This window comes from Branchiostoma belcheri, unplaced genomic scaffold (assembly GCF_001625305.1).
Source record: "Branchiostoma belcheri isolate BF01 breed outbred unplaced genomic scaffold, Haploidv18h27 scaffold69, whole genome shotgun sequence".
NCBI lineage: Eukaryota > Metazoa > Chordata > Leptocardii > Amphioxiformes > Branchiostomatidae > Branchiostoma > Branchiostoma belcheri.
Window position 1 is genome coordinate 801,392 of NW_017804342.1, and position 15,077 is coordinate 816,468.

A 15,077-nucleotide genomic window follows, 5' to 3' on the forward strand; every position below is an offset into this window, starting at 1 on the left:
ACTTAATGTATATTTAATACATTAGAAATGGAACACATACTTAGGTATCGCTCGCAAACACACGCGCGCGCGCACACACACACACACACACACAAACACACACACACACACACACACACACACACACACACACACACATACAGACTGTGACGCAGACACACACACACACACACACACAAACACACACACACACACACAAACAAACACTTGCGCAAACGCACGCACACACACAGTATAGAACTCACGTGCACACATGATCACAGGAAGAAGCCAGAATCGTGACATGACCTTAAACTTTATTTGTCTTAGTCTGCAAAGTGCGAGTCTTATGTCATGGAATCCAGGCCTTTGAAAATTACATACGTTCTTTTTATAATTTTAGTCTACGGTAAAATACGTTCAGTCTATATAACCGGTAAAATACGTTCAGTCTATATAACGTTATATATAACGTTATATATATACTTTGCAGTACTGGTACTTAGTTCAACGTATATGCTACGTTGAAATAAATTAGCTGCGTTGACATACTTAAAGTCCACGTTGTAATACCCTAAATGCTACGTTGAAATATATCAAGGCTACGTTAAAAATACTGAAGTCTAGTGAGTCTAGATTCTGTAGTAACGATCCCTGTCTGTTCTATGTTAAAATACATTAAGGCTACGTTAAAATACTGAAGTCTACGATAAGTCTAGATTCTGTAGCAACCATCTCTGTCTGTTCACATCCTCGCACGGCGCCACGACCAGACCAGACTCCGTCTCTTCCAAACACCGGTCAGTCATCGGGTGGTACAGCACGGTGCTGTTCTGTAAAGGTAGATACAAAGTTGGTTATAGCAATGATGAGTAAACAGAGTTCAAAAACAATATTCTTTGCATGCAAACAGAACGCATTGGAGACAGAAACTTACCAAAGCAGTTAATCTTGGAAAGAGGAAAAGGAAAACAGAGAGGCTTTCAAAATGAGAAAATAAATGAAAACCATTATGGCACAGACAAGTTAATACATTAGGTAGATGGGGAAATAGGGATGCCTACATATGTCAACACATTTGGGCCCGAGAGACAACATGTCAGTGTTGAATACTATCCAAATGCAATCCTCGGCTACCTGAATCCCCCCACTATGTTAAACTGGCTCATGGCCAGATTCTGATACCTTTTGACCCGTCATTCTGCCTGCCAATCTTAAGCTTCCCTCACCCACGTGCTGTTAACCTACTCTGTCCAGACAAACAGATACACAAACCCACAGCTCAGCCACCCGAAACAATTCTTCCGTACCCGGGAATAATTAGAAGTCTGGAGTGTGAAAGTTACCTGTAGCACCCATCTCTCTTGCTTGGAAGGTTGGTCATTGGCGAACCTGTGTGCGCATGTCTTGGTGATGATGTCAGTGGAAGGAACCTTTTTAATTACAGCCGTCTGAAGGCACAGTTTCCCCTCCACCCCCAAACGAACCTCCCCGGCCCTGGTCAACTCCCAGTACTGAAGAGAAGAAACAAAGTAAATGTACAAGGTACAACTTATGGCATCTACTGCTAAATAGAATATAAAACAAATATATACGATGAGACGACGGGATGAGAATATATTGTCGGAGTTTCTAGTGTTTACAAATATGTTAAGAACTTTATGCATATGGTTTACTGTGATAGGTTCTTTTTTTTATTTCAACGTACAAGCAATACAATATTAGTGGTGACGTACTCAAGCAATATAGCTTTTATTCACGTCACCACTAGACAACGATGTGCACTTGGGACTCGGCTTTTACCTGGCTCCCTCCGTGTCCATGGCAGTCTACCAGCCTTGGCGGTTCTTTGGGATCTGAAGTGGCGTCCAGACACCTGTGGTTCTCCTTATTCTGGATCTGTGCGAGGAAGCGATTCTCAAGTAAATACAATGTGATTTTAATTTTTTTTTCAATATAGCGTTCTATTGCGAACAACCGTAACTTAGGCAACTGGACTGATTTTCAAAAGCCACCCAGTTGCTTGAGTAACAGTTGTCATGTATTCGGTATGTGTTAGGGGTGTATGCGAAACGCATAGCTAGGGAGTAAAGCAGTATAATAGTATAAGAAGTGATTTTTGTTAGACGTACCTGTCCATGTGCGACCGGCCGTAAATCTGGCACGTACACGTTAGAGTAGACGTTCTGCAGGTACCAGCTGAAGTCACGACAGTGAAGCGCCTTGCGGAGGATCTTCCGCGACGTCAGATCTCCTGCATCAATCTGGTGGATCGAGGTTAGAGGTAAGCTGAAGGCTAGCCAGTCATTTTGCTGATAGTTTGTGTATGCGAGATTTTGTTTGTGTGTGTACGTGTGTTGTGTGTGTTCATGTGTGTATATGTGTGCGCGCACGTGTGTGTGTGTGTTTGTTTGTTTGTGTGTATGTACATGTGTGTGTGTGTGTGTTTGTTTGTTTGTTTGTGTGTGTGTGTGTGTGTGTGTGTGTGTGTGTGCGCGCGCGGGAGTGTGTGTAGTCTATAAAAAAAGCGTGAAAAATTATATGCCTAATAATTGTTTTCATACACTGTTATAGTCGCAACGACAAACGTTAACAGATGTCTCTGATTCCCAAACATGGCTTGGTCAGTACCTTTAAATGTACCACAGCACAAAATCTTTCTTTAAACAATCTACTGAAAGTACCGAACCTTCAGGTACTCCGGGTGCCTCCTGTAGACGACGCTCTTGTAGTCGTCCATCCAGACCTCCGCCATCCGCTTGTTGTTTCTCGTCCACTTGTCCACAGAGGCGTGATACGGTGACGTCACTCGGAACACGTGACCCACGTGAGCACAGGGCACCAACTCGATGGTACCGCCGCATTGCCAGATCTGGATGTCAATGATACCAATCTTTTAAATTTCATTTAAATAATTACGTATCCGTCCAATTGTTTAAAATCCATAATAGCCAAACACAGGCATTTTACTACCAATTCCACTCTTTTCGAAGGTGCTGAGGCTTGGAGTCTTTTTGCAGTTTGTCACCTTAGTACGAATTGTTTGCCCATTTGTTTACACAGAATTGAAAGTAAGGTCAAAATCGAACCATTTAGAATATTTCACCTATGAGGAAGGCGGGAGAGGTCTGGAAATCAAGAATTTACCACCTAACCACAGAACTTTTTAGAAACTGACAGCAGCAAAGTATAGTTCTCCTAAGATAAGTAAATATCGTGACACTATTTTCCACAAGCTTTTATGCCAAACAGGATGCAGAAGCTTAAGCAAAAACGCATCACGCCACGCTACCCGGAAGGAAATCTCGATGTTTTCCCCTCCCCAGATCTCCATCCCGTCGTCGTACGCTCCCAGATGTTCGAAATATTTCTTATCGATGGCGAACACACCGCCAGGCATGGTAGGTGACCTGGGAATAAGTCACGAGTAAAATAGATTAAGAACGCCAATTGATGAACACATTCAAAGACAATGTGTTCATCAATTGGCCACTCAACCAGAAAAAAAAGGAATGCTGATAACAATATCATTAGATAAACTGCAAACAAAAGACATGAACTGAGTTTATGTCTTCAGAGAGTACCTGTCGTGAATGTTACAACTGTAGGACCTGTTGTATTCCACCTCTAAGGCGTTGCCAAAAAAATTACATATAACGACATTTATTATACCGTTCCAGTCATAAACGGGAACTATAGGATAATGTCATGGTGCTACTGACTTGATAGGGTCGATGATAGACTTCCTCTTGTTGAGTTCTATTTGCCGGACTATGTGCCAATCAAACTTCAGGTCTACCAGGTCCACTCCGCCGACCATCAGTGTTCCCTAAGATGCACACACCAAGCATGTTTAACAAGCTTTTTCCACACGTATATGTAGAGAAACACACGAGTGTTACTCGTTATCCTGCCACTATTTAGAAATATTAATATCAAGTACACTAAGGGTGGTATGATAGGCTGATCAATCTTGCCGTATATCTTAGATCTGTGTGCAATTGTTAACCTCGGAAAACCCTCTATCGTACGTGCATCTCAACGATGTCTGTGACCGGAACTTTAGGGACCACCCATTTCAGCACCAAGGACATCGCCCATCTCAACGATGTCTGTGACCGAAACTTTAGGGACCACCCATTTCAGCACCAGGGACATCGCCCACCTAGCTCACGATGTCTGTGACCAAAACGTTAGGGACCACCCATTTCAGCACCAAGGACATCGCCCATCTCACGGTGTCTGTGACCGAAACTTTAGGGACCACCCATTTCAGCACCAAAGACATCTCTCGGAGGGGCGCTACCACTGCCTACAAGCGTTACGATCTTCCCTCCAAACCTCTGCTTGGAAATTCGCAAACACCCACCTTCACCCCATGGAACAGGTAGGCGAAGTTGTCCCACCGGATCATGTCTATGACAGGCCAGGGGACGGTGGTGTGGTTCAGGGCGATACGCTCCAGTAGGGGCTCCAACCACCCCTCCATACACTCACAGTGCGAGTCTAGAAACGCCAGGACCTACATGTACGAAGATACGAAGAAGTAGGATATGGCGTTACTGTTGCACATGCATGTACTCTGTAGCTATAGGATTTTGAATTCAGTAGTATTAGTTATCATTATTTCATTTCAAACTAGATCTTTTGTTTCTGAAGAGTATGTTATTATCCAAATGTATATCTTGTTGTATGTAGTTCAGTTGCTGTATGTGTATTAGTTCATTTCATTCTGCTGAGCTGTAGAACGAAACTTGGCGCTACTATATCACCGATGGAGATCTGAATAAAACCAAACAGCCAAAATTTCCCTACCTCCCTGACATGTTTCGCCGAGGGGCGATTATACCGGTCCGGTTATTCAGATACAGATACAGAGGCTTGTGTTTTACGCCAAGGGGCGCTTATACCGTATATACACAGATACTATTACAGGTATTATTGCAGATACAGGTACTATTGCATCACTAATGCAGATCTAAGTAAGACCAAAGCAAGCCAAAATTTTCCGTACCTCCCCCCGGGCATGTTTGACGCCCAGCAGCCTGGCCCTGATGAGGCCCTGCCGGGTGGGACTGCGGATGACCCGGACCTCGGGCAGGTGGGACACGTACTCATCCAGCGGAGCCTGCAGGTGGTCTGGGGATAAGGGCAGGGATGTACGTAATTTAATAGCCATATGAAAAAGAAATTGCATATGTAAACCGATAGAACCTTCATTGACGTATTCTTTTATAGGTGCAAACATGCATTTTCTAAAACTATTCTTTGTTGTATTGTTATTGATTCCTCTGATATCAACCAGCAGAAGGCCATTCAAAATGCTTTGTTATTTTAATCGTAAAATGCACAATTTACTCTTCTGTTTATGACTGTTGACAGAACAACATCAGAATAACAAGTTGATAAAGTTTGAACCAGCGAAAGAATGTGGGCCAGGTAGATGTAAATGTACTCCTTAGCGGACCAACTCTCCTGGCATGGTATCTGTCTTTGGCCAATTTCTTCTCTTTTCAGCTGCTTCCGAAGCTTGGTAGAGGCTAATCATCAGGAATCTCAGAGGAAACAGGGTAGGATCCTTACCGAAATCGCTGCAGTCGTCCACCAGAATGACTTCCCGCAGCAGCTCGCTAGGGGTCCTCTCTAACACGCTGTGTACAGTGCGCAGCAGGGTGGACCACGCTTCGTTGTAGAAAATGATGATGACCGAGGTTTGTGGAAGGGGCCGGTAGTACTTCTTCTCGATACACCTAGTTGTTATGCCAAAGATATAAGATGACATTTTCAAAGGCGTGATTGGAAAATTACAATGAAGGAAGTATATGGCTTCCCAAAAATGATACCCGAAGTTTGTTATGACACCGGTAGTACCTTGGAACTTGAAGTTTGAATTCTATGTAACTGGAAAGCGCGTACAATACAAAGTGAAAAGGTAAGGCAACCCTTGTCATCCTTAGGTCTAAACCAAATCAACTACTATTCATAAACCATGAAATACTGTAAAGATTCTTTAGCTATATTATCGTACTATATCGCTGGCCAGAAAGAGGATAACTAAACCTCGAAGGTCTTAAACTGTGTGTCAACATAAATGTGAAACTGCCATACAGTGAAATTAAGTATGGAAATGGAACAGAAGCCACTGTACTAACAGCTCATGTCTGAGGTCCAGCAGACTGCGGTGGACGGATATCTTGCTGCTGGCCCACTCGTTAAAGGAGTGCTGCTTCAGCCCCAGCTCGTACGCCTCCGTCTCCTCCGGGGTGCCGGGGCGGAGCTCCACCTCCTTCCCCTCTTCCCCGGGGGCTCCCGGGTCCGCGGGGGGTGGCATCATGTGGGGGGACGGGTCAATGACCTCTCGGGTATCCTGACGATGGAATCAGGATGTCATGTTGTTATGCCTAGGCATAGCCTGGGTTCCAGACCCATAGCACACTGGATACAAAATATCTCAGTGAGCCTGCGCTCACTGAGATATTTTGTGTCCAGTGTGCTGCTTAGCCTGGGCATCTAAATATTGATCGCGCTTATTTGATCTTTACAGTCCCTTGTTGTGACCCAAAACATGGCTCGTGTGAACCTTATTTTGAGGTGAAAATTGATAAAAAGTAGATAAAAATATGCATTTTTGTAAGTTTAATCTTAGATTTACATTCACTATTTTGTATCATCACTCACCTTCTCGTCATCTTCATCGGTGTCGTCTTTTTCATCAACTTCATTTGCGTCGTCTTTCTCGTCTTTCTCGTCTTTCTCTTCTTTCCCATTAGAATCGCCTTCACCCTCGCGTCCTGCGTACCTCAGCTTAGCGTTGTGGACGTTTGGTGCGAGGTGGCCATCGAAGCTGAAGTCGTCCTTGTCGGGTAAAAAGTCCCCCCATGCGTTTTCGCTGTGAATTGCATGTACGGATTTCCCGTCTTCGGAGACGATGACCTGCCACAAGGTGACGCCGACAGACAGCCAGATCAGCGAGACGACGAATATTACCTTCAGGACTTCTTTGTTCGAAGTGGTCCGTTCGGCCGAGAAAGTCATGGTAGGTGATCCAAGATGGCGGAAAGGCGCGCCTTTGCGAATTGATAGTAAAATGCCGCCTTTTGAGCTAAATGCTAATTTATGGCCCCTTTTTTACAAGAACTGTGTTTTCAAAGAAAATTGGCATGGAACCTGAAATAGAGAGAGAACTGTAATATTGGCGTAGATTCGTTACAAATGTTATATGCTACTGAAATAGCGCTGAGGTCATACGTGGCAATACGTCCGGATGTAACCATTATGAATACAAACATAGTCGGTATATATCTCACATATAAAATACTAGTACATTCACTAGTACTAACAGTCTTACTCTTGGTTTTTGATGGTCACATATATTTGTTAATAATAAATCTGAGACTATACCGTATTTAATTCATAAAGCACCGAAATGCAGCTAAAGAATTACACCATTGAACGGAGAGAGGTCTCTTATGTACAGGTATCTGTCGCTGTGTCACTTTATATATAGTCATTATGCGCATGCTTTATACAATTACCCATTTCATGCCATACAAGGTAAATCTTCGAATTATAGAAGCCAAAATAGATTCTTAAACGTTGAAGGCCATTCAATGGCCGCATTATGGTTGTACTTTCTAACCACCAAATTCCCACCTTACCTTAGACGACTCGGAGGCTTGGTGACCACCTGTCAGATTCCTTTGGCATGATCTTGTCTGTAAAGTCAGCGTCCTTAGAAGTGGTGCAAGATATATTTGATGAACAGGGCGTAGAATTATTTCGCAGCCTGTTCCAAATATTGACTATTCAACGCTAGAGGACAACAGTATCCGTCAACAAGCTATACCCATACAAATGGTGTACTGGATATTGTTTATATCAATTATGTAAAATTACAGGTCTATTTATGAATCTTATGGTTTTGGATTGTTAATGTTGTGTGTCTTGCCATAAAGTTATCTGCTAATCACACTGGGGCAGCGATATGCATATTATGATTACTAGTATCAAATTACATGTCAAAATACATAATGACGCCAGGTGTCGTTTTTAAGCTACATAGAATGCAAAACACTGCCAGATCGTATTACAAAGTTTAAAGTTCAGTTTTCAAGACCACCCTTGTGTTCAAGTCAGCACTAGTAGTAAGCTACAACGTGGCTAAATACTGAAACGTTAGACAAATTCTATGTGTTCCTACTCCTGTACGCGTGGACCAAGAACTCCAGACATCCGGCATTGATTCCGTCCGCCAGTGTATCGTGATTCGTTTGCGTGAACGAACGTTTGCTGAAGACCTGACAACCTCGAACGTGGGAGAAACCCTGACCCATGATAGCTCGTGTATTGGTTCTAGTAATGCTAGAATACTGACTTAAAGTTCTGTGATATTTCATTTGTGACCAATCGTTCCTAAAGCCGAAGGACCTGTATCAAAATGGATGAGTTTGGAGGAAATCTATTCCTCTATCCGCACCCTGCAGCTGTAGGCACGGTGTTTCAACTATTGAACACGAGACTCCTCAGTCGTGGGGCGGTTCGTTTAGCCGCTGCTTGTGGATTCGGATACTTCGGCTACAGATTTGTAACGCACGAGCTACCGAAGAGAGTTGAAAGCATCGTCGCTGTATACAAAAGCATCGCAAGGCTACCGCTGTTTTGTCCAAAAGAAACTGACATAAACATAAGAATAAGGAGTACTCTTCGTTTCACCAGTTGCATCGTCTACAGACATTTCTGTGGCTCTGACATCAGAAAACTGTGGTTGATCACTGTGGACGTGTTGACACTATTTGTTCTGTACGGATTGTGGCCTTCTTCGTCAAGTGGAAGCAGTGGAAGTAGTAGAAGTAGTGGAAGCAGCGAAAATAAGGTACGTTTTTCAATTATTTGCGCTAACTATTCTCCACTGCCCATAGCTCATACCTTGAAGCGTGCGCTGTGTTTGTGCGCAAGCAAGCATGTCTGTAACTGTCTGGGTTGGGAGGCCAAAGATTGTATGACAAATGCTATATAAATACATTAAGTATATAGGTAGTGTTTTTATTCATTTATATATTTCATCATAAGACTACTGTGAACTCCTTCAACCCATCAAAGTTGATTTCCAATATGGCCCAGCATATACATAACAAAAGATGTTATATTCTAGCTTATGAGAACAAAACAATGTATTCTAGACTTGTTCCTTAGCAAAGGCATTGTGGGATAGCTGAACTCCTCCGTCACCATCACACACTTGCTAAAACAAACAATCATTGCCATATCTGACGAGTCACCATTTTGTAGCATTTTTTTCATGGCCAATTTATATGGAATTCCCACTTTACTTAACGTTTTCTTGGCCACGCGCCAGTCTATCTACTATATACATAGCATTTGCTCAACCGGTATTACGATTTACACATTCAGCATACTGAATGTCGGAAATATGAGACTGTTCAGGATGATTAAAGACGTGATATTATTCATACCCCGTCTAATAGTCTGGATTCTAAGAGTCTGGAATGATGCTTGTCGTCCAATGGTGAGGACATCCGTTCCTTCACATTTGCTAGCTTAGTGGCGGATAAGATGCCTCAAGAGAGGCTAGGGGTGCTATGCAAGATACAGAAATTTCTTGGATAATTTTTTTTGCAGAATAACAATAGGCCGGAGGCGTAGAGGGCGAGAGTATCAAATTTCTCTGGTCTTACATCTATTTGCGCCTTTCATTCCTCATAGAAATACCTTCAATATCGTGTAAACTGGAATCTTTATAATTGAAAAAGTCTGACTGAAAAAAAGGACCGCCATTTTTTTAGATTGCAAGCGAAGACGTGAGTGGACGCAACAGATTACAATAGTTTTTACTGTTTCCACGACTGACCTCGTCAATACAAAGTACACTGCCTAGATCGCTAAAAGTCTAGTTGTGTCATCAAGCATTTTCAGGCTGTATTGCTTAATTGTTGTCATGTTGCGTACGGTTATTACGTTGCCTGTATTATTAATTTAACAAGACCTTAACTGACAACACCATAGGAAAAAAATATGGAGGGCACGTATAGCTTGAGATATGATAACCGTACCTCATTTTGCTACAAATAAAATCCACTAGTACTTTGATCTAGATATCGATCTGGCGATATAGTTTTGTCGCAGAGCTAGGGGCGGAGAGTTCCCATGGAATTTGACCATGGTTGGGTGAAAGGTCCAGTTTGTTCTATCAACATTTTTACTGACGGGGTTGGCCATAGTACAGAATCAGTCTATAAATGTCAATCAAGTTGGTGACGCTTATCAGACAAACACTGATACAGCCTGGGGCATTATAGCAGGCCAAATGGTTTGATCAATGACAGTAAAACCTGATTCAAAATGACTAGTGTTGTTGGCACACGGTGGTGCTTAGCTAGTTAAAAGTACAATTACAACGCTCTCAGGATAGTCTGTGGCTTTATTCACTTTATCGAGTGGCCGCTGAAAATTCCGTGACCATGGGGAACTGCACAATCCCTTTATGTTTTCTTTACTTGTTTTCCGCTTTTTTCTCGACTTTGCTGGCTGTATTTACAGTTGTTATCCTGCTGATCATGATTTACCGTTATTGTTGTTTGAAAAGAGAACCAAAATGCTTTACCGGTGACACTCTTCAGCCTTCTGACAGTCATAGTAAGGTACGTAGTGACATCTAGAGGCTTGCCTGTCAGTTCATGTACTTATAACATATTTTGTTCTTCTCAGTTTTCCACTCTAGCTCTTTTGGAGTTATCGTACTACCAACTGCTCTCGTTGCCGTTCTTTCGGTTGTTTACAGAATCCAGGGGTTTCATTTCCTTTAAAGCACAATCTCTCTTTGTGTCACAATCGGACTTCGCATGTCTTCACCTAAGTAAGACCCTTTTTTACAAGACAAACTTTCAATTATATACCCACTAACAGCCGTCATGACACCACCCCGTTTAACCATTTCAGTCACCGGATGTTGTGGACGGCCTGTGCGTGATAGCGGCAGACCAGAAAACCCTATTCACCATCGCTGAGCAGGTCCGAGAAGCTACAGGTGGTTTCTACAAGGTTGAAAAGCATCTCGTCACAAACAGGAAGGCCGTGGCCTACCTGCCGATCTACACTCGCGCCATCTGCTGTGTTCGCAACGCAGAGAGGAACATTTCCTTCAACGACCAGGGCGAACCAGAACCGGACGCAGACCTGGGATTTCGTGCCTTCCACAGGATGGATTCTGAGCAGAAGACTTCTACAGGTCCCAGCGGTAAGGGTTAGACTTGGAACATATACTGGTGGATTTAGATTGTTAAGCATGCCAAAATTAAAACTTTGATATCTAATATTTTGCTATAACAAACCTCCAAAATTTCTTTATTCCCCGCCCATTAATATTACACATTGTTACATAAAATTAGTTCAGCCCATTGTGGCTATACAAAATAACAATAACGTCCATAGATCGCTCTTTAATTTGGTTCACTTTGATGTAATCAGTTGACTTGCTGATTCCGTGTAAAAGGTATCCATTACATTCCCTACCCACAACTTGACCGCCTACTTAAGAAGCAAAATTGTATTTTAAGCAAGATCTTATTTTTCTCACTTCCTTTCTTGTGTCTAATTTCTTTCAGGTGTGATCATTATTTTAGTCAATCACGCCAACGTTAACAGTCAGGGTCCTCCCGAACTGTGCAGCATGGAAGACACCGCTCTGAAAGATCTATCACCACGGCTGCGGAAACTAGCGGAAAGCGGCCGTTTTCTTACCGTCGATCGCGATAAGAAACTCAATGCAAAACAAAGAGCAAAACTGATCGACATGTGTACTTGAACCAAACACTGACTTGATAATGGGAGGACTTTTTTTACATTTTATCAGGACATTTATCTTAGTAGCCAAGGCAAAATGAGCTAACATGTCAGTATATTGTCATGAACAGTTTTGAGTAACTTAGTGATGCCACATTTAGACGTTTATACTTTTGTAAGATAGGGAAAATTAATTACAAAATTAGGTCTGATCTATTGTAAAAACAGTAAGGCTCGTTCTTGACGTTACTTTCCATTCACCGAATGTTTGGCTGAAAAAACGCATGTACATATTGCATTTATTACTTATATTGGGGAGATTGGCAATAAGCATGTGACGGAACAATAAATGAGCTTAAGAATATAATGTAATCAATGCTGCTGATATTTCTCACCCGGTGACTTGTGTTTCTGATAACGTCCTAATCTGACTTATCTACAGTTATCTGACAGGTTGACGGTAACTCCAAACATGTCTGATTGCTGTTATGTCAATAGCACGCACACATAATGGGATAGTCTTGATAAGGTACGATACATTGAAAATCGAAGGATCAACGTTAAGAGTCATTGCATGAGAAAACCAGGCAGAGGCCGAAAGATGGGGGTCGGCCAAATCGACTCATACTTTGTATGTGAGATAGTTATGGACAGCCATATATTTAAAACCCTCCAGATATTTTTCGTTATGGAGATCTGGGGACCCCCCTCCGAGAGCCTCCAAAATCAGGTAATTTATGGCTGAAAATTACTGAACTTGCGATGGCTGCACTGATGATTCTAATAAAGATATGGATAAAACATTTATATTAACACATAGCATAGCTTTTCTAGTTTTACAGACCCAAAGTTCAAGAGGACACCTTAAAGTTAAGAGGGTGTGACAGGGGGTTACCTGAACCAATGAAAGTAGAATTTTCATCTCTATGCATTTTAGTCATCTTTAAGGCGCATTATCTCACATGGGCAGTGGCTTTGGTGAAAGGTTTTACTGTGGTTTGAGAGAGGAACATCTACTGATTCAAAAACAAGCGTCGTAAATTTGGGCCATACATAACGCGAGTCGTGACTGAGGGGTCTTTATGGGGGATTTTCGGGTTTTGGACTATACTAAATCAGGCAATGACTTCTCATTAAAAACTAGAAAAGCTATGCTATGTGTTAATATAAATGTTTTATCCATATCTTTATTAGGATCATCAGTGCAGCCATCGCAAGTTCAGTAATTTTCAGCCATAAATTACCTGATTTCGAAGGCTCTCGGAGGGGGGTTCCAAAACTCCATAACGAAAAATACCTGGAGGGTTTTAACTATATGGCTGTTCATAGTTCCCCATACCTATCTCACAAACAAAGTTTGAGTCGATTTGGCCGACCCCCATCTTCCGGCCTCTGCCTGGTTTTGCCTGGTTTTCTCGTGCAATGACTCTTAACATTCATCAACAAACGCAAGGTGCTTTCTTGCAAAGGTATATCTATATATGTGTAGCAAGTAATTTTTTCCATACATCCTCGTACATGAGTTCCTTTAAAGGTATCAAACACATGCATACGCAGTCCACTGCAGTGCCGTAAGGAAACGCAGGTACACCATTTGATTTATGCTGTTGACACAAATACAGACCCACGCCACACGTGTTGTTGTACTCTGTTGCTGCCTGTTAAAGGTCTATCTGTCGGATTTTAAAGTGAAAGGTCCATGTCCTATCCTATGTGCTATAATCTTGACCACGTGCAACCGTGCTGGTCTGTCATTGGTTCTTTACGTTGTAAATTGCAATCTCAGCTTTATACATTGGCATTGGAAGTCAGCGGCACAAGTTCCGAGCGCGTTTGTGCGTCATTTACTTCAGAACGCAGTTCGAGACACTCGATAGTAGTACGTAACACATTGCACAATGGCGCAGGAACAGGAACCGAATGAGCTGGAGCTGGCGGAGCTACGTAACAGAGTAAAACGCCGTGTAACCAACCTGCTCCGCAACAAGCCTGATGAAGAGAAGTTCAACGTCCTCGTAGTCGGCATGCCAGGCTCTGGCAAATCGTCTTTTATCAACTCGATGAGTATGGCCGTCACTGGAACTTGGAAGGAAGTCGCGCACTACAGTAAAAGCAACAAGAGTGTGACGAGATGCCTGGAGGGCTATGTCATGTTTGACGATAAGTAAGTCGTTTTTGCCTTCGACTGAAGGCTATGCCTTCGGAGAAGGCTATGAAATCGCTTTTGCACTGTTTGGCAGATTAGGCACGATAACTCTTGAAGGCAAGGTCCGAGGTTCACGATTTTTGGCAGGCAGGTTGATTTGGGGGTGGCCATTGTCAAGGCTAAAAATGGGCTTCGTGGGGGGTTCCTAAGTCACTGTAGTTGACCTTGGTTTTTGGTGTTTTTTCCTTGTCATCAAGATATCTCGAGTATCCTTAAATGGATGTTCATGATTTTTAGTGGGCAAGTTACCGTTGAGAATGCCGAGGTCAAGTTCAAATATGGGCCCCGTGGGGGTTTCTATGTCACTGCAGTTGACCTTTGTTTTTTGTGTTTTTTCTTGTGACCAAGATAACTCGAGAATCTTTAAATGGATGTTCATGTTTTTTAGTTGGCAAGTTACCATTGAAAATACCAAGGTCAAGTTCGGATATGGGCTTCGTGGGGGGTCCCCACGTCATTGAATTAGAAATTACTGCAGCGAAACTTCTGGTTTTTAAATCTCGTGATCTGGACGTGCTAGGGTCATGATTTTTAGATGGTACGTAGCTCTTGTGCTCACAAAAAAGTGCCATAAGTTTGGGTCCCGTAGCAGCTTGTTTGGGCAATGCAGAGGCATTTGTTTGAAAATGTTTGAAGTAGGATAGCTCAAGAACCGGTTGACGGATTGTTGTTATTTTTGGTATCTCGGTAGCTTAAGTGATGCTTGACCTAATTAGATGACAATTATGCAAATCAAGATCTAATTTACATAATTAATGACAAAAGTCTATAAATCTGCTGCGTTCCATAATAGAACAATTAAAAATGGTGGCATATTTAATCAAGAGGAAGAGGAACATTAACAGATATTAATTATGTAAATTGTGACCCAATTTGATTAATCGATAAAAGAAATCTAAATGTCTTTTATACTGCACTAGACCTTTTTGGTTCCCACCCTCTGCGGATTACATTGACTTATGCAAACAAGGATAGCTGGAAAAAATTTCCTGTTTGTTGAAACAACAGATCCCTTGCAAAATTGGCGAAGTGGGAGGTCCGTACGTTGCTGTAGTGGGCTTTTGGTGATTGTTGGTTAGTTTGTCAGTAGTTC

At 42.4% G+C, this 15,077-nt stretch overlaps 2 protein-coding genes across 2 annotated transcripts in view; one reads left to right on the plus strand and one right to left on the minus strand.

Moving 5' to 3' along the window:
• Window positions 1–683: 683 nt before the first annotated feature.
• On the minus strand, window positions 684–6,310 carry LOC109484106 (polypeptide N-acetylgalactosaminyltransferase 6-like). The gene is made up of 11 exons (XM_019787327.1): window positions 6,132–6,310; window positions 5,563–5,729; window positions 4,994–5,118; window positions 4,349–4,501; window positions 3,702–3,808; window positions 3,272–3,389; window positions 2,669–2,851; window positions 2,112–2,243; window positions 1,783–1,878; window positions 1,326–1,493; window positions 684–812 (listed from the first exon to the last, which is right to left on the minus strand). Exons 1-11 carry the CDS (start codon window positions 6,308–6,310, stop codon window positions 684–686), a joined length of 1,557 nt encoding a protein of 518 aa, XP_019642886.1.
• Window positions 6,311–13,676: 7,366 nt separating this feature from the next.
• Window positions 13,677–15,077, plus strand: part of LOC109484107 — a 3,577-nt gene continuing 2,176 nt past the window's right edge. The window contains exon 1 of the mRNA XM_019787329.1: window positions 13,677–13,942. Within this exon, the coding sequence (XP_019642888.1) occupies window positions 13,677–13,942 (266 nt within the window). The remainder of the gene's footprint in view (window positions 13,943–15,077) is intronic.

Bases quoted from the DNA above. Each gene is read 5' to 3' on its own strand.
- LOC109484106 (XM_019787327.1), bottom strand. From the start codon at position 6,310: ATGCCACCCCCCGCGGACCCGGGAGCCCCCGGGGAAGAGGGGAAGGAG. The intron at 3,809-4,348 runs GTGGGTGTTTGC...TGTGCATCTTAG, and splicing joins ACCTGTTCCATGGGGTGAAG to GGAACACTGATGGTCGGCGG. The intron at 1,879-2,111 runs GTACGTCTAACA...TTCCTCGCACAG, and splicing joins GGCCGGTCGCACATGGACAG to ATCCAGAATAAGGAGAACCA.